The sequence below is a fragment of the Squalius cephalus genome (assembly GCF_949319135.1).
Source record: "Squalius cephalus genome assembly, chromosome: 20".
Taxonomy (NCBI): domain Eukaryota; kingdom Metazoa; phylum Chordata; class Actinopteri; order Cypriniformes; family Leuciscidae; genus Squalius; species Squalius cephalus.
The window spans coordinates 2,128,024-2,146,489 of NC_137141.1; the positions used below are offsets into that span (position 1 = coordinate 2,128,024).

The 18,466-nt window shown below is 38.2% G+C and overlaps 1 protein-coding gene across 2 annotated transcripts in view; it reads left to right on the plus strand.

The window, feature by feature from the left end:
• Positions 1 to 18,466, plus strand: part of dph6 (diphthamine biosynthesis 6) — a 106,366-nt gene that overhangs the window by 29,381 nt on the left and 58,519 nt on the right. For both annotated transcript variants that reach the window (XM_079853183.1, XM_079853184.1), the window contains exons 6-12: positions 5,192 to 5,253; positions 6,489 to 6,583; positions 6,665 to 6,758; positions 12,655 to 12,799; positions 14,668 to 14,793; positions 16,533 to 16,662; positions 17,773 to 17,947. In XM_079853183.1, the coding sequence (XP_079709309.1) occupies positions 5,192 to 5,253; positions 6,489 to 6,583; positions 6,665 to 6,758; positions 12,655 to 12,799; positions 14,668 to 14,793; positions 16,533 to 16,662; positions 17,773 to 17,947 (827 nt within the window). The remainder of the gene's footprint in view (positions 1 to 5,191; positions 5,254 to 6,488; positions 6,584 to 6,664; positions 6,759 to 12,654; positions 12,800 to 14,667; positions 14,794 to 16,532; positions 16,663 to 17,772; positions 17,948 to 18,466) is intronic.

Genomic DNA, 18,466 nt, shown 5'->3' on the forward strand with positions numbered 1-18,466 from the left:
CAGCTGTTGTATTAGAAACACCCTCGTGTCAATTAATTTTTTTGTCATTTACTGCCAAGGTAATATATCACAAGGTATAGCATTATAAATGTGTATTAACGTCCCCCTGTAGTCAATAATTTTATCCTTTAAAACTAATCTTTGATCACCAACATGACATATTTAAACCTTTTTTCCTTGAAAAAAATGTCTTCATGCCTTAAAATAGCTTGATTGTAACTTGACACCCTTCCCTCATTTAGTATGCGCGGTTCTATGAATATGCAAATGCACCCCGCCTCCACTCACTCACTCACTCAGAGATCCACTGGTTGACGATCACACGTTGATCTGATTGGTTACAAGGTAGTTTGTGACGTCAGAAACACCAGCGATTTCAAAGTGTGTTTTTGAGACTGTCTTTGGTTCACTGCAGTTTTAAGGAGGAAATACTCAGCAATGCTGTCGACTTATGAACTTACACATGGTTTGACTTAAAGCAGATTAAAAACACCAAATAGACACATAAATAACATTAAAAACTGGATTTACACCACAGGGGGACTTTAAATGTACATGTTGGATGTTTTATTTCCTCTAGTCTGAAAGAAGACATGTTATGTAAGCAAAACAGACCAAAATCTGTAAACTTGACCAGTGCATGTAAAAACAATGGTGTCTTGAAGTCCAGACTGAAGAAGCACGCAAGGAAAGAAAGCCATATTGTAAGAACTTGTGACCTAAAAAGAATTTGCTCTAATTTGAAGCTCATGAAATCTAATGCAAAACTTGAGAATCCATTTGTGCGCAGTTCACTGGCTTGGAAGTTGACTGGATTAAATCTGAGTTTTATAGGATAATAATGAGTTAAGGACTTTTTTCCAGCGTATCTCTCCTTGGGGCTCTGCTTGGACTCTGCTTGTCTAAAGGGCAGCGGGAATGGACGTGCAGACAGATGAATGGTGCTTGGACTGAGCTTATTTGTGTTTAATGTGCCATAAGGGGGTGAGGTAATTAGCTTTAGGTCAGGTAGTAAAACAGGTGCAGATGAATGAACGCCGTGCAGCTCATGTAAATGAGAGATGATCTTGACTGTCTGAATATTTTAGGCCAGTATGGATGTAGTTGGTCCAGATCTGCTATGTTCACCTGGTTTCAGATGTTCGTTATGTCGACAGGCAACAGCTACGATGACGATGCACAATACAAAAACATTAATGGCATAAAACTGTATTGTAATTAATGGTAATTTCGTGTTTTGTTCTATTATGGCGCCTTCAAAAGTACATGTGTGTGTCAAATTTGGTGCAAATATATCACTTTCTTTTGGAGTTATAGACATTTATATGTATGAGCACATTATAAATGATTCATGGGCGACATTGATTGGATTTTTTTGCCACTTACTATCAAAATTTTTATATTGGGGCATTAGCAAATTGCCAGTGACCTATGTTTCTGAATTTCCTATGGTGGTTTCATCTCGATCGGACTAACCGTTTTGAAGATATTAGCAGAAGTGCTTTTTAAGTGTTAAATCACAACGTTGCACAAACCATAAGGTGAAACTTGGCATGTTTGGTATCATTGAACTCGTCACGTCAAGGATTCAAGAGTCTAATGGGATGACTCCCGTGAAAATAAGTTGACCACACCCAACATTATAAGCATTTGAATATTTGATTTTACCACTAGATGGCGCTGTCTCAATTTGTTTTTCAATACAGCATTTTACAACAAAATTCAAAATGGCTGACGGCCAAATTAAGGAAAAATTGGATATCATTCAACTCTAACAAGAACACTTGTATTAAAAATAGCCATTTTTCATATCTCCGAACCAGTAGGTGGCACTGCGCCGAAACACAGCATGTAGCCTCAGGTCATGCTTGAGATGACATGCACCAAGTTTGGTCTGAATACGATAAAGCATTGAGGAGATACAGCCTTACGTCTATTTTCACAAGCGCTACATACAATTTGTTTGTACGTTTTTTGAAAACGGTTTAACAAATCGACTTGAATTCCATAACTTTTTTAGCATGGTCTGAGGATGATCTGGTTTATGTTTCATGAAAATCGGAGTAACGGCCAAGGAGGAGTTAGAAAAAGTAGGTTTTTCTGAAAATTTAGTTGTAATTAAATTTAGTTTCTAGCCCTTAAGATTCAAAAGTTATTAGCACAAATGTAAGTCAAACTTTGGACAGGTGGTGGCGCTAGAGGGATTGAGATAAAGACTCCAAATTTGCTCTGGTGAATGTTTGGACTTGCCTCTATCAGTGTGCCAAATTTCATGACTTTTTACCATACGATTCTATGGGCAACTATTGACTCAAGCGCAAGAAGAAGAAACGGAAACGTAAGAAGAAGAAGAATAGGAACGCCAGCCTTCGGTGCCTGGCCCCTAATAATGCACACTTCATCAAATATGATGCAAATTCAGCTCAATTCAGTTCAGTGTTGATTTAGTTCAGTTCATTGTGCAAATTATGCAACAAGTTCAATTCTGCTGTAAAGCAGCTCTACAGAAGACAATAATGTCATTATTCAGATTAATTCAGTTCAAGATTTGTTCTCATCCAACAATGTGAGTGCAGTTAAATCAATAATATTACTGAATATTAACCCTGACTGAGAAAGCTGAAGGCGACAGTGGCAAGGAGCAAGATCAAGGTGACCGAAATAGAGAAAAAACACCAAGATTATAATCATGCCACTTCCCAGATTCAGTTTCACTGTATATACTGATTTCCTTCATAAGGAGTGGAGCGAGACTCCCAGTTACATGATGCGATTCGTCTCTTTTACTTTATTTTCCCTCTGCATCCTAGCTTTAAATATCAAATCTGCAGTGTGCTTGATCCTTTATTTAAAATCAAGACGTTAATGAAGATATTATAAAACAGACTCCCTCTCAGCAGTTTGAAATCAATCATTAAAATTTGTTTTAAAGGCATGACTAATTAAAAAGGATATTTAAATAGGATTGAATTTTAATGGCGTTCTCCCTGTTACCTTTGTGTGGGGTTAACATGAGAGGAGAGGAGATTAGATATTCTCACACTAATTATGAGCGGTGTTCCCCAGGGCCGGGTAATGGGGCCGCTCTCGTTCTCATTGATCCCTGCAGATCCGAGCGCGCCAGCATGATCCTCTGAAAACACGCCAGCGAAAGTGCAGGTTCCCTCAGGGCTTGTGGTTTGGACCCTGATCTCTGAGGTCAGGCGGGAAGAAAGGCGCTTCTCTGCGGTTCGCTCTAGTGTGGTACACGACAATCATGAGCGGACGGCAAAATATGGGCTTGTGTTATGATGGGTTGTCATGGTTTGTTGTGAAAAGTGGTGAGAGTTTAACCTCTTGATGGATTTGAGTTTGTACAAGGTTTTGCAGTAGTAGTTTTGGCCAATTTATTGCACTTTCCATTAAATACTGACACATGACAAGCGATGAAAGCTTCATGTGGGGTGGGAGATCATGCTAGCTTTTTTACACTAATTGTAGACTGAATGCATCAAGCTCAGCCATTGAACTCTATTACAAAAGCTATTTTGGTAACACTTTACAGTAAGGTTCATTAGTTAACATGAACTTAGAATGAACAATACTTCAGCATTTATTAATCTTAGTTAATATTAATTTCAGCATTTACTAATACGTTATTAAAATCAAAGGTTGTATTTGTTAACATTAGTTAATGCACTGTGAGCTAACATGAACAAACAATGAACAGCTGGATTTTTATTAACTAACATTAACACAGATTAATAAATACTGTAGTAAATGTATTGCTCATTGTTAGTTCATGTTAGTTAATACATTAACTAATGTATAATGAACCTTATTGTAAAGTGTTACCGCTATTTTAAAATAGTCAAACAGCTAAACTCAAATTTATTTGTAAAGCGCTTTTCACAATATTTGTTTTTCTCAAAGCAGCGTTAAAGAAAAAGAAGATATTAATGTTTATCCTATTGTAATATCTTACAGTTGCATTTAGCAGAGTAGAGCTGTTAAGATAAAGCCCCCCTGTGGTGGAAATCCAGTTTTTAATGTTGTTTATGTGTCTATGTGGTGTTTTTAATCTGCTTTAAGACAAACCATGTGTAAGTTCATAAGTCGACAGCATTGCTGAGTATTTCCTCCTTAAAACTGCAGTGAACCAAAGACAGTCTCAAAAACACGCTTTGAAATCGCTGGTGTTTCTGACGTCACAAACTACCTTGTAACCAATCAGATCAACGTGTGATCGTCAACCAGTGGATCTCTGAGCTGAGTGAGTGAGTGGAGGCGGGCTAATTTGCATATTCATAGAACCGTGCATACTAAATGAGGCAAGGGTGTCGAGTTACATTCAAGATATTTTAAGGCATGAAGACATTTTTTTTTCAAGGAAAAACATTTAAATGGATAATTTTTGTGATAAAAGATGAGTTTTAATGGATAAAATTATTAACTACAGGGGGACTTTAATATTACAGTACATGAGTGTACTGTGTTTTTATTTAATTTGTGGCAAATAATATACATTTATAATTAACTTCAAACATTTGGTTTTTGATTACAAAATCACACAAATCAGGGTTTTTAAACTATATTTAGTCATTTTCCAAATTTTGCTACTAGACATCATTTAAAATAAGTCTGCACATATTTAGTTTGGTTGAGATTGAAGATCATTTTCACAGACCATTGGTTAAAAAAGATAAAACTAAAGTATATCCCGAATCATGGAAAGTTCCACGTTGAGTCCCGTCCTGCAGATGCTCTGTGTCGGATTATATGTGTTTATCATGTCTGGGCGTTGTTGATGTGAGCCTGATTTGATTCCCGCAGCGGCCATGTTGTGTGAGCTATGCTAGATCATGATATATGAGTAACTTGTGTTTGTTTATGGAAAGGCTTGTGTACAGAGAGAGGCAGATCACAACCAGATGGTCTCGTGAACCTCCATGACTGACATCTCCAGTTTATCACACTCGTGATGCATTTGTATTGACATGCTAAAATATTTTCAGACTGACGCACGTATGTTGACCTGCGGCTCTCAGAGGAGTCGAGCGGTTAAAGCAGATCTGTGTGTACACACACATTTGCACAGTCAAACAGAGCAGCGGACGTGTTGTTAGTGTGTTAAACACTAACACTTACACTCTTGTGTTGTGTGTGTGTGTGTGTGTGTGTGTGTGTGTGTGTGTGTGTGTGTGTGTGGCAGGTCTGGATCCAGAGAAACATTTAGGAAAATCCCTGGCAGAGATGGAACCGTATCTGCACAAGGTCAGAGGAAATAATAATAATAATAATAATAATAATAATAATAATAATAATAATAATAATAATAATAATAATGAACCTCCTTCAGGGGTTTCTGCTTCAGCTTTCACATCAACTCAAGTCAACTTCATTTATACAGCGCTTTTAACATATAGATTGTTTCAAAGCAGCTTTACAGTGATAATAGGAGATTACAGTAACAGAGATTGTTTAGGCTTTACAGCAGCTCTAGAATAAAGTTATTGTCCAGATAAAGTTAGTTTTGATTGATTCAGATCAAGTGTTTTCTTTCTTGCAAATCACCATCATAATGTTCTTTAAGGTTTAGTCCAGTATCACACATGATCCGGTGAGATGGAGAATTGTAAAATCATTTATTCACTGCAAATCCACATCAACTCATGGTTGTTTAATACAGTGCTGATCAAAAAAATACAGGAAAAAACTGTGATATTACAAAATATTATTCCAGTGTAAATCAGCTGTTTTCTATGTGAATATGTTGTGAAATGTAATTAATTCATCATCATTACTCCAGTCTTCACTGTCACATGATCCTTCAGAAATCACTCTAGTATGAGGATTTGATGATCAAGAAACATTTATGATTATTATCAATGTTGAAAACAGATCCATATTTTTGTAGAAACTGTGAAACGTTATGTTTCAGGATTCTTTGATGAATAGAAAGTTTAAAAGAACAGCATTTATTTGAAATATAATCTTTTGTAACATTATAATTGTTTTTACTGTCACTTTTGATCAGTTTAATGTGTCCTTGATGAATAAACATATGTTTTCTTTTCTTTTTTAAATCTTACCTGGAGAAATATTAAGCAGAAAAAAAACATTTTTAATCAGTTTTCAACATTGATAATAATCAGAAATGTTTCAGATCCTCATATTAGAGTGATTTCTGAAGGATCATGTGACACTGAAGACTGGAGTAATGATGCTGAACATTCAGCTTTGATCACAGGAATAAATTACACTTTACTAGATATTCACATAGAAAACAGATGATTTACATTATAATAATAATATTTCAATATTTTACTGTATTTTTTACCAAATTAATGCAGCCTTGTTGAGCAGAAGAGACTTTTTTAAATAACTTTTGACCGGTAGTGTATATAAACATTTGCTATTAATAGCCAGCAAAAAAATAACTATATCATGTAATTAATAATAACTGTAATGCTACTTTAATATGAATATGTAGTGACGGTTATGGACAGCTTTCAGAGAAGTATGGAGTTCACATCTGTGGGGAAGGAGGCGAGTACGAGACCTTCACCGTTGACTGTCCGCTCTTCAAGAAGAAGATCGTCATGTGAGTCTCAAACACAACGCCAGTATGTGCTTATCGTGTGTGTGTGTGTGTGTCTGTGTGACTGTGTGCTGTGTGTTTCAGTGACTCTGCGGAGACCGTGATCCACTCGGCCGATGCCTTCGCTCCTGTGGGATACCTGCGCTTCACACGCATGCACACCGAGGACAAAGCAGAAGTACGGTTCAGCTCAGACCAGTCCTGTCCCGCACCTGACGCCCACTCATGAAGTTAGTCGTGTCAGTGTGTGTGATGTCAGAACCAGCGCTGCTATTTCCAGAGCAAAGCACATTTCTATGAGTTCAAGCCTTCTCTGGGAATCGAACCCTTTAAAACTTTTGTCAGCGGAAGCTCCTGGACGTAAAATATTAGTAATACTTATATTATTATAAGTTCATATTTCAATTATGTAACAATGAATTTTCATGTTTGCGGTTCTCTGATGTTGGCTAATGGTCACATGACATGGAAGTAAACAGACAAAATACTTTTTCTAAAGGAAATTTGTTTTGTGTTTAATTTTTATTGCTTTTATTACACTGTATATATGTGTGTGTGTGTGAAATGGGAGGAAATGATCTATCGCTGCTTGTGTGTTCTCTTGCCAAGCTTTCCGTTTCCCTGAGAAACTTTGCATTTGCTCACAAGTCTTTTGTGATGGAAATAGTGTGAGATTGGAGGCAAAATCTATTTCAGTGCTTTTGCAAGTTTTTTGGGGGAATGCAATATATATCCGGGAAACACAATTTCCAGAAGCATTCAAATATTATAATAATAATTCTTATATAATATAATCTTTTCTTTCCAAAAGCACGCTATAAGCTGCTCATGTGTAAATGAAATCACAGCCGCTCTTCATTCTGACACACGCAGCGCTACAGACTATACACTGCAAAGTCCCACTGTATTCATTTTATCCTTTAAAGAGGTGGTTGATTATGATTTGACTTTTCTAACTTTAGTTAGTGTGTAATGTTGCTGTTTGATCATAAACAACATCTGCAAAGTTACGACGCTCAAAGTTCAAAGCAAAGGGAGATATTTGCTTTTACAGAAATATCTTTTTAAGGACTACAACAAACGGCTGGTAGAGACTACACCACATTCCTCCCGGGTTAGTGACATCACCAACCCTAGAATTTACATAAACCCCGCCCCCTGAACACGATTTATAGATTATCATAACAGAATATGCTAATCAGTGACTAGAAGATAACTACACATCAGCTACATAAATTCATCAGCTAATCATTCAGAAATGTCCTGTTGCTTCTACATGTTGTCTCTTCTTCTTGAGTCTCTCCATCATTGTCTGAATCTGGTTTGAACATAAAAGGCTAAAAGTTTTTAAAGTTTTCAGTGTGTGTTTGTGTGTGTGTGTGTGTGTGTGAGGTAAAAGAACACAAGCTCTTGAAGCTCCGCCCCCTGTGCCGGGAGCAGCAGCTCATTTGCATTTAAAGGGACAGACACAAAAACGGTGTGTTTTTGCTCACCCTCAAAAAGTGACAATTTTAACATGTTATATAAAATATCTGTGGGGTATTTTGAGCTAAAACTTCACACACACACTCTGGGGACATCAGAGACTTATTTTACATCTTGTGAAAAGGGCATTATACCACCGCTTTAAAACTCATCTTTGATCACCAAAATGACATATTTAAAGGGACTATGTGTAGGAATTTCTCCCATCTAGTGGTGAAATTGTATTTTGCATTCAAACGAATAATGCTCTCCAGCGCCTCACTTTTTCAAATGCGCGTTGCATCTACGGTAGCCGTTATGTACCAAAAAGCTATGACAGGATGTCTTATAATTAGCCTGGCTAACGTCAGACCAAGTCTCAATGAGACTTGGTCTGGGAACTACGTACGCATTTTCTCGTATTTGAGGCGTGGTTTACGAATGCCCAGAGCCGTTTATTGGGCGCTATGAATGTCTATCAAATGCGCCTGTATAGCTCATAGCCAATCGCTTCAATTATACCAGATGACGTATGTAGAGTGAGAGAAATTCGACGAGGAAAAAGACGATGGGTCAAAGATTTATTTGTACACGATGGCGTTTAGCGAATATTACCGTTTGTGAAAGATAAACATGAGGGTAGAAGGTAACGTCGAGTCTGATATAAACAAACTGCTTCGGTGTCGTCATCATCTTGCTGCTCCCTCCCCGTTCTGTGATTGGTTCCCTTTTTCAGGGGAAAAATTGTCCCATGGTGTCCAGACTGCCTAGCAGCGTGAATAGAATCGCGCTGCGAGCAAGGCAGTATGGGGAAACCCAGGCTATCTTATAATAGCACTTCGAGTTTTCCTTCGGGTGAACAGGTTTGTTATTTAAAACAAACTGAAACTTGAATCAACGAAAAAAAGAATGTTACAGTTATCAATTACTGACTGTGAGAAACATTAACTATGGTAATTAGTAGTAATGCCTTCTTTACTCGTTATATTTTTTGAAGTACGTGCATTGTTAGATATCATCATCATCATCAGAGCCTTCTCTAACGTTACTTTACTCAATAGCTGCTATTCATCAAAGAGCCTGTTTAACTTTTAACTATAAATGTTCTACTGTCTATATAATAAAGTGATGAAAAAAAAGCTTGTAATTAAGACCGTAACATTGACTTACCAGTCGAGAAGAAAGCAGGCAACTTCAGGGTCTCTTTTGAAAGCTTTCTCCTGCATTAGCTATCCCGACATTAACCCTTGTTTTTATAATCTCCGGTCACGTTTCCTTTTACGGTCTATTTTGGACTTTTTCGATGACGAGGACTCCTTATCCTGTGACTCAGCATATGTATGAATGAACGGTGTATAAATAACCGTGCAGTGCAGCCTTTTAAACTTGCCGGTGCAGTGACAAGCGCCTCTCTCTGCTCCTCCACTTCTGCTGGCTTCAGTCACGTGACGCTGGTTCTGAACGAAAACGCGTTGTGGAAACGCGTTGGCCTAGTACTTTTTGTCCCTCTCTGCTATTATAGTTTTTCAAGATGGCGGAACTACATGGAAGCCTCCGTGGACCTACCCGTCCCATGTATATAAAGATAATAAATTCTTCGTTTACGAGGATAAGTCAGATCATTGGCATAGGTATTTGTACACCATTGAGGGCATATTTATGAATAAAAATATTGATTTTAGATAATAAAATACCTAAAAAGCTACACATAGTCCCTTTAAGCTTTTCCCTTTTTCCTTGAAAAAAATGTCTCGTCTTAAAATGTCTTGAATGTAACTCGACACCCTTGCCTCATTTAGTATGCGCGGTTCTATGAATATGCAAATGAGCCCCGCCTCCACTCACTCACTCAGCTCAGAGATCCACTGGTTGACGATCACACGTTGATCTGATTGGTTACAAGGTAGTTTGTGACGTCAGAAACACCAGCGATTTCAAAGCGTGTGTTTGAGACTGTCTTTGGTTCACTGCAGTTTTAAGGAGGAAATACTCAGCAATGCTGTCGACTTATGAACTTACACATGGTTTGTCTTAAATCGTATTAAAAACACCACATAGACACATAAACAACATTAAAAGCTGGATTTACACCACAGGGGGACTTTAATTTAATTGCAGCTTTCAATTTAATAAGATATATGGCTATTTGAGTTTAGTGTGTTTAATTTCATGTCACTTCAACTCTCGAACCCCTGTAGAAACCAGTGATGTACAGAAATGCTCTGTTAGTCTCCTCATGTGTGTGTGGTTCAGCATCCGGAAGGCGCTCTGCCAGCTCTCTTCTCTGTGTGTCCCGTGTGTAGGAGACTGTGACGTCTGCAATATTCACCCGTGCCTGAAAGCAGGCCTGCCGTAACACACACGTCCGCTCACATCATCCTCTGAGTGCGCAGGTACGCTGGGAAGGTTATTCATGTGACTTTGTGTTGAGCGTTTCCTCTAACTGTTGTTGTGATGATGTCCTTAAGGAGTGTGTGCTGTTCATGCCCGTGTGTGTGTGTTATAATGCGGCATGTGAACGCATCCGTCAAGGTCACAGTGACCTTTAACCCCTTACCAGACACACCCCACCCATTGTGCATTACATTGGAAGTGTGTCATGTGATAGTTTTATGAAAGCAACAGACTGAAATGTAAAACTATATTCACTGCAGATGTGTATTGAGTATTGATGCACAGAAGCTGCAGACCTTGTGGAGGAGTTGGTGTGTTTCGGGTCACGCCGTGTCCTCAGTCTCAGCTTCTGGCTCTGTGCGGTCGCGTGTTTATTTGTGTGTGTGTGTTCTGCTGTGTGTTGGTGGAGGATCGGGGATGAAAACACATGGCCTGAGAAGGCAAGCTCTCTCGCCCGCAGCGCAGGGAAACCCTGCGAGAGAAGCTCAGTCGAGAGCACTCTCCGTCACGCTGACAGATCCACGCTGACACGGCTCTGGGGGGGGTGTGTGTGTGTGTGTGTTCCTCCCCTGCACACACACACTGCAGCATAATTAATCTAATTATCATACGGTCAGCTGCAGATGACAGCAGGACATTAAAGAGATCTGAAATATTTATTAAAAATGTGCCGTGTCCGGCATGCTGTAATCAGGTGGTGTGGGTGTGTGTGTGTGTGTGTGTGTGTGTGTGTGGCGTTTGAGGGGGTCTTCTTGCACTACATCACAAATGTTACCGTGAGAAAAGCAAACCCGCGGGTGTGACCCGGATGACCCTGGACATAGGACCGACCCCGCTCCGGGAACACGCAGGCGTGTGGAAGCCCAGTTTCTTTCAAACATGAGGGGAAAATCATGCTTTGGTAAATCATAACTATAATATAAAAAGTCATTATGAGAGAAAGTCGAGTATTATGGCAAAAGTTTGACTTGGATTTTTACTTTTTATCTCATAATTGATTGTCAATTTCAACATTTATTTCATAATCAGGGCTTAGTATCTTATAATTCTGCTGTTTTTATCTCATAATTATGACTTAAAAAACAATTATGAGATAAAAAGTCACAAGACTGTCATAATTTTGACTTTTTATTTCATAATTGTCTTAGCATCTTATAATTTTGACTTTTTTCTGATAATTATTAGTGTTTCTTAATTTTGACACTTAATATAATTATTAGTGTCAATTTTGACACTTATTTCATAATTGACTGAATATCTCATAATTTTGACTTTTTATCTCATAATTGACATTTCGTAATTTACTTTTTATCTTATAATAATGATGTAATATATTATTTTAACTTTATATCATAATTATTAGTATGGCAATTTTGACTTATTTCTTAATTTTGACTTAGTGTCTCATAGTTTTGAATTTTTATCTCATAATTGATTAACATTTTCTTAATTTTGATAATTTCATACAATTATTAGTTTCAATGTTGACACTTATTTCATAATTGACTGAGTATCTCAAAATTGTGACTTTTTATCTCATAATCAGGGTTTGAAAGAAACAACAAGAAATTAATGTATGAAACCCTAATTTTTATATATATATTTCTATACTCTATAATAAGAAGTATTAGTAGAAGTTCTGAATGGTCAGCAACATAATAATTTAGTAGCCAAATTGGCCGGTGGGTGAAAAAGTACATTTCAAACCCTGTTCATAATTGCTTAACATCTCGTAGTTATCTCATAGTCGCGACTTTTTATCTCATAATTGTGATTTACAAGCATGTGGTGGTCATGGGCTTCCACACTGAGATGATGATCATATTCATATATTTTCCAGCGTATCAGCCTGCAGGTTGACTGATCAAGCGTGTGTGTGTGTATATTTCTATACTCTATAATAAGAAGTATTAGTAGAAGTTCTGAATGGCCGGTAACTTAAACTTTTTGTAGCCAAATTGGCCGGTGGGTGAAAAAGTTAATTTTAAAACCTGTTCATAATTACTAACATCTCGTAGTTATCTCATACTCGCGACTTTTATCATAATTGTGACTTTTTATCTCATAATTGTGATTTACAAGCATGTGGTGGTCATGGGCTTCCACACTGAGATGATGATCATATTCATATATTTTCCAGCGTATCAGCCTGCAGGTTGACTGATCAAGCGTGTGTGTGTGTGTGTGTGTGTGATGGTGTGTGTCGTCTCCTGCAGGGCTCGGGAGCACTGCCTCTCAGTGGATGTCCTTGCCAGAACACCATTGACAAGATGACAGAAGAGCTGGAATATGCTGATAAAACTCCAGACGTCCAGCGAGCATGTCCATCAAACGCTGAGCGCAGTTGTCAGCCGGAGCAGGGTGAGGAGTGTGTGTGTGTGTGTGTGTGTGTGTTCTGGTATAAAGCACATCATATTGTCTGCCTGCAGTATAACTGTTACTTCACTGAAATTCTTTCAAAATTGAACTGGTTCATCAGCACCAAAACAAAAGTAGCACGGTATGAGACACTATGCTAATGCCATGTTTATGGTTGGTGAGCCAGTCGGTAGATCATTTAGCATCATTACAATAGCAAAACAAAAGCACAGACCTAAAGAAGAAGCTCATTGGCCGCCCTGGTTAATACAGTGTTTTTGGGGGGATGAACCATGTGTTTTGGATATTGCCATTATTAATTCCATGGTGTTTATAATTATACAGTATATTGATGTGTAAAGTTAATCGTTCACCACCATGACACCAAGAGCTTCCTCTTACAGTGAATATAAAGTCCACACACTCCTGTTGAAACTGCTGGTTTTTCTGATGCATCTTTTTTCACCATTAATTTAAAAATTACAACCTATGCAGTTACTGACAACCAAAGACACATTTCAGAGAAAAAGAAAAACTTATAGAGAGAAATAACCTGAATGCATCACTAACATCAATGCATTTCTCAAGTCCATGTGAATCCAGTCGTTGATGGAGTGAATTAAAATAAGTTGTTGGATTATTTTAATGCTTGTTTTATCGTGTTTAAAATCATTTTAAGTCAGCTTGAAGCCTGTTTGAGGACTTCTAGATCAGGCACTTGACTGGCTGTTTAACAACCAACTGGTCACTTAGTGTGGCCTACTAGCAGTGTAATTAGCATGCTAGCATAGACAGTTTCACAGTAAAACCCTCTCAGTAGAGTAGCGTCTTTAAAGCATTAGTTCACTTCAGTATTAAAACTTCCTGATGATTTACTCTCCTCCACGTCATCCAAGATGTTCATGTCTTTCTTTCTTCAGTGGAAAAGAAATGAAGGTTTTTGAGGAAAACACTCCAGGATGTTCCTCCATATAGTGTCTTCAATGGGGTCCAACGGGTCGAAGGTCCAGATGTGAGTTTCAGTGCAGCTTCAAAGTCTCGACACGATCCAGCCGAGGAATAAGAGTCTTATCTAGACAAACCAGCGGACATTTATAACAAAATAAACATTTATATACTTTTAACCACAAATGCTGGTCTTGCACAGCTCCGTTGTTGAAAGGTCACGTGTGTTTCGGGTCAGAAATGTAGAGTGAAAAACTCCATCTCATTTTCTCCTCCAACTTCAAAATCGTCCGACATCGTTGTTTTACCTTTTATTTCTGTACTATTTTTTTAAAATGGCGTTTGCTTTGTAAACACTGGGTCTGTTCTTCCGCCTTCGTCACACTTGACCTTTCACCCTGATGACGTAATGTGTGTCGCATCACAGCTAGTGCAAGACCAGCATTAGTGGTTAAAAGTATATAAATGTTTATTCTGTTATAAATGTCCACTGGTTTGTCTAGATGAGACTCTTATTCCTCGGCTGGATCGTGTCGAGACTTTGAAGCTGCACTGAAACTCACATCTGGACCTTCGACCCGTTGGACCCCATTGAAGACACTATATGGAGGAACATCCTGGAGTGTTTTCCTCAAAAACATTAATTTCTTTTCCACTGAAGAAAGAAAGACATGAACATCTTGAATGACGTGGAGGAGAGTAAATTATCACCAATTCTGAAGTGAACTCCTCCTTTAAAGGGACTATAAGTAGAGTTCAGAACCGTGTTGTTTAACGAGTTTAGCTGATTTTGCAAATATAGAGTTGATATCATCAATGCACACAGTGCTTGTTTCCAATGTAAGTCACCAGCTTTTCCCAGGGAACGGATGAAACGTGTGTAAGGCACATGTATAGATGATGATGATGATGATGTTCTGTTGAAGGTCGTCTGCCGTCACACTCATCCAGGAGTCCGTCGGGTTTCCAGTGGATCAGCGGCTTGACGGCGCGCCGGTCCGAACACAAACACGTCCAGAGCCAGACCCGGCACATCTTCACACTCCTGCAGAGTAAGACCAGTCCTCGTGTCCTGTGTTCAATATGACATCACAACACATGCGTTCGGGAAGAATCATCTCAACTCAAACAGAAACAGGATATTTTTCTCACACCATTGGCAGATAATAGTGTTTGTTTTAAACAAAAACTCACTTCATTTTTTTTAATTTCCCCAGAAAACAAGACATAATATCTTATGGCATTTCACTACTTTAGCAAATGCATCTTGATTTAAGAGTTTTTTGAAAACAAGACAAAAATACTAAGTAAGAAAAGCTTTTTTGCAGTGCTAGTGTTGAGCTTGTGTTGTTTTCCCCTGAATAATGAAGAATATGAAGAGCTTGTGGGCAGTTCAGCCCATCACACGCTGACGGCACACAGGCCTTTGTTCACACACACGCTTTCATCGCTCTTGTTGTGCTGGTAAAATGCACTTTTAAGAGGTACAGGGGCTCTTCTTCGCACGAGCGTCAGCGACTCCGTCTGTCACGAAACACACTTCAGATTAAACGAAGCTCTTTCTATCGCCCGCAGAACTTTCACGAGAGTGGCCCGTAACACACAGAGAACAATCTTTAGCCGGCTCCAGATGAAAAGCATATTTAATCTTTTTCGTCTTACTTCGCCAAACAGCTTCACAGCGCTGAGACAATATTAAACAAGTTAATATTTAATGACCGGCTTTCTTGTCGAGCGAAGTGCGCTGAAACGCAAACGCCTGCGAAGGAAAAACAAACTCGACGGCGTGTGAAAGTCTAATGGGGTCTCGGGCGCTTCCATTGTGCGTGCGGCGGGGTGTTGAAAACACTGTGTTTTCATGTACGACGTGTGTGTGTGTTTGTGCGTCTCTGAGCCTGAGGTGAGAAAGCAGGATTTCTTAGAAGTTCAGCCGCAAACTCGACTAATGAAACATGAAGAACGCTGCACAAAAGCCCTTTCTGAAACAAGCGAGATGCTCTTAGATCTGGGCAAAGTGAACTAAAATCAAGCCAGTAAATCTGCCATTGGGGAACGCACAGCTGACCTGGGAACAGCTCTTGAGGATAGTCACTGATAAATGCTATTGCATCTTAACACTAGACAAACATGCTGAAAACTGCAGTTTTACTTAAGAATTGAATAATAAATAAATAAAGTGAAAACTGCATTAAAACTAGAATATGTGATGTAAAATACTGTTGTGTCTTAAAACTAGACAAACATGCTGAAAACTGCAGTTTCACTTTTTATAAGCACTAAATAAGAAGTCATTTTAGTGAAGATTCCATTAAAACAAGAATATTTAACCTTAAATTCAGCTTATTTAGTTTAAGATACACAATAACCTGAAAATTCTTAAAACATACCATTTAATTAATAATTTTAGTTCACTTTACCTAGATTTAAGTGCATCTTGCTTTAAAAAAAAAAAAAAATCACCTTTGACCTTTCTTAATTAAGATTCTTGAAATTCAGATTTTTAGGGGTGGTATTATTATTAAAATTAGCACCACAATCTAATTGAACATGCACAAAAACTTGCACTTTATACCCGTCACTTGTTCCTGGTCAAATCTTCCTCAAAACGAGCTATAGTTCGCTTGGCAAGAATGAAGAACACCAATTTTCTTAAATTAAGATTTACAGTCTAGTGTGTAATATATTTTATTAGACTTTTTTTATCTTTCATGGCAAAAAAGCAAGACATATTTCCTCTGAACAGGGTATTTTTGCCTGTGTGAGATGATGTGTTAAGTGTGTGTGTTGTCAGGGCGTCTGGAGGAGAGCGGCTGGCTGATGAAGCATGTGCTTCTGGTCCATCTGTACGTCAGGGACATGCAGGACTTCAGCCTCATCAACTCTCTGTATCAGAGCTTCTTCACACTCGACCCGCCCGCCAGGTACACCACTGACGCTCCTGAGTCACTGGATAACACTTTTACTCCAAGCCTTTATCTGTAATGCATTATAAAGGTATTTTAATGCATTAATTATGCTCCTTATAATGCAGTGTATGAATAACTGTAACCACAGTTTTTGGTTGCAGAAACCTTTAGAAAGTACAATGCATTAAAACAACCAATGACTCAACAAGGAATCTGTTCATATTATAATGGGTTTAACTTTTGTTTCAGTCATTTATTAAAATATTTAATGCATTACAATGTGCATTATGAATACCTTTATAATTCATGATGCATAAAGGTTTCAAGTAGTGTTAGTGAATCTTAGTTTTTTTACTCACAATTTATACCTGGTAAAATATTCTAGTGCTTGGAATAACTAGAAAAAGGGGTATTAGTTATAAAAATTACAATGGAGTTGTATATAAAATATATATATATATATTACAATTATATATATATATATATATATATAAAATCTGGTTAGAGAGGTTAGAGAGGTTGCCAATATATATATATATATATATTTTTTTTTTGGTCAAAAACGTCAACACCCACAATGCACTTGATTTCGGCGCTCTTCTGTCGATCAGACTGTCTCTGGGCGGGAATATTAAATTGCAGATGTTCAGTCTGTAGTTTTAAAAGCTCTCGAGCTGTTCACAGACAAAACGCTTAATTTTGCGTCATCCAGCGGATTTTACTGATAAATAAACAGTGAAATATCTTGTTATTAATCACTTTTTTATTGCCAGTGTTTGAACAGCTTGTAACGAAACTTAAAAAACGAGCTCTTCCCAGTAGAGGTGCGACGGATCGCCGTTTATCCGTACGGATCGGCTCCCCACGGATCGGCGTGTGATTCGCGGATTAACTGCTAAATTTAACCATTATAGAGTGAAAGTTTATCATTTGGACGTGTTTTGTCTTGGCAATTTACAAACTATTTTATACGTGGAAGAAAGGGCGAAAATTGGGATTGCAGTTGCAGAAATGTATCTAGTCCTTCACATAAAAATCAGGCTTTCATAGACAGCATAGGAAGTCTGGGAAGGTCTCGTTTGTTAAGTTTCGGTACAAGCGGTTCAGTGTGTGTTGTCTCGTCAGGGTGTGTGTCCAGGCGTCTCTCCCGCTCGGTCAGCATCTTCAGATGGACGTTCTGCTTCACGATTGGACGACGGCGAGCGAGAACGACAGCTTTCCTCAGAGACACACGCTTCACGTCCAGAGCCGGTCTCACTGGGCCCCGGCCAGCATCGGGCCCTACAGCCAGGCCGTACAGGTACCAGCACTTCAGCTCTCCATAGGGCCGTTCACACCGGCTAGCTCAGTGTCATAATCCTGTTCAGTTTACGGTAAAACACAGCAGCTGTGTGTGCCAGACATTTACCGTAAGAAACATTTTAGGTTTTACAAACTTAAGTTCAATTTACAGTAAAATAAAATGCATTTCTATATCTAATATAATGTTAATTTACCGATATATTGAAATACTATTATCTCTTTTGTACCATTTGTAATACACTGATAACCACCAATCACAGCGGTGATGAGAGTCACATGATCAATCAAAGCTCATCACAAACAGCTTCTCCACTAGAAAGTTAATAGTAATATATAGAAGCTGCACAGTGTCATTCACACACACTCTAAACACCATCATGATAACACATGACATTTTTAAAATGCAATAAACATTAATTTAACAACATTAAATGTAGCATTAAACCCTAATGTACACAACTGATTAGAATAAACTATGGAGAAACAGTTATTTCAACAAAAATACATCAAATGTGAA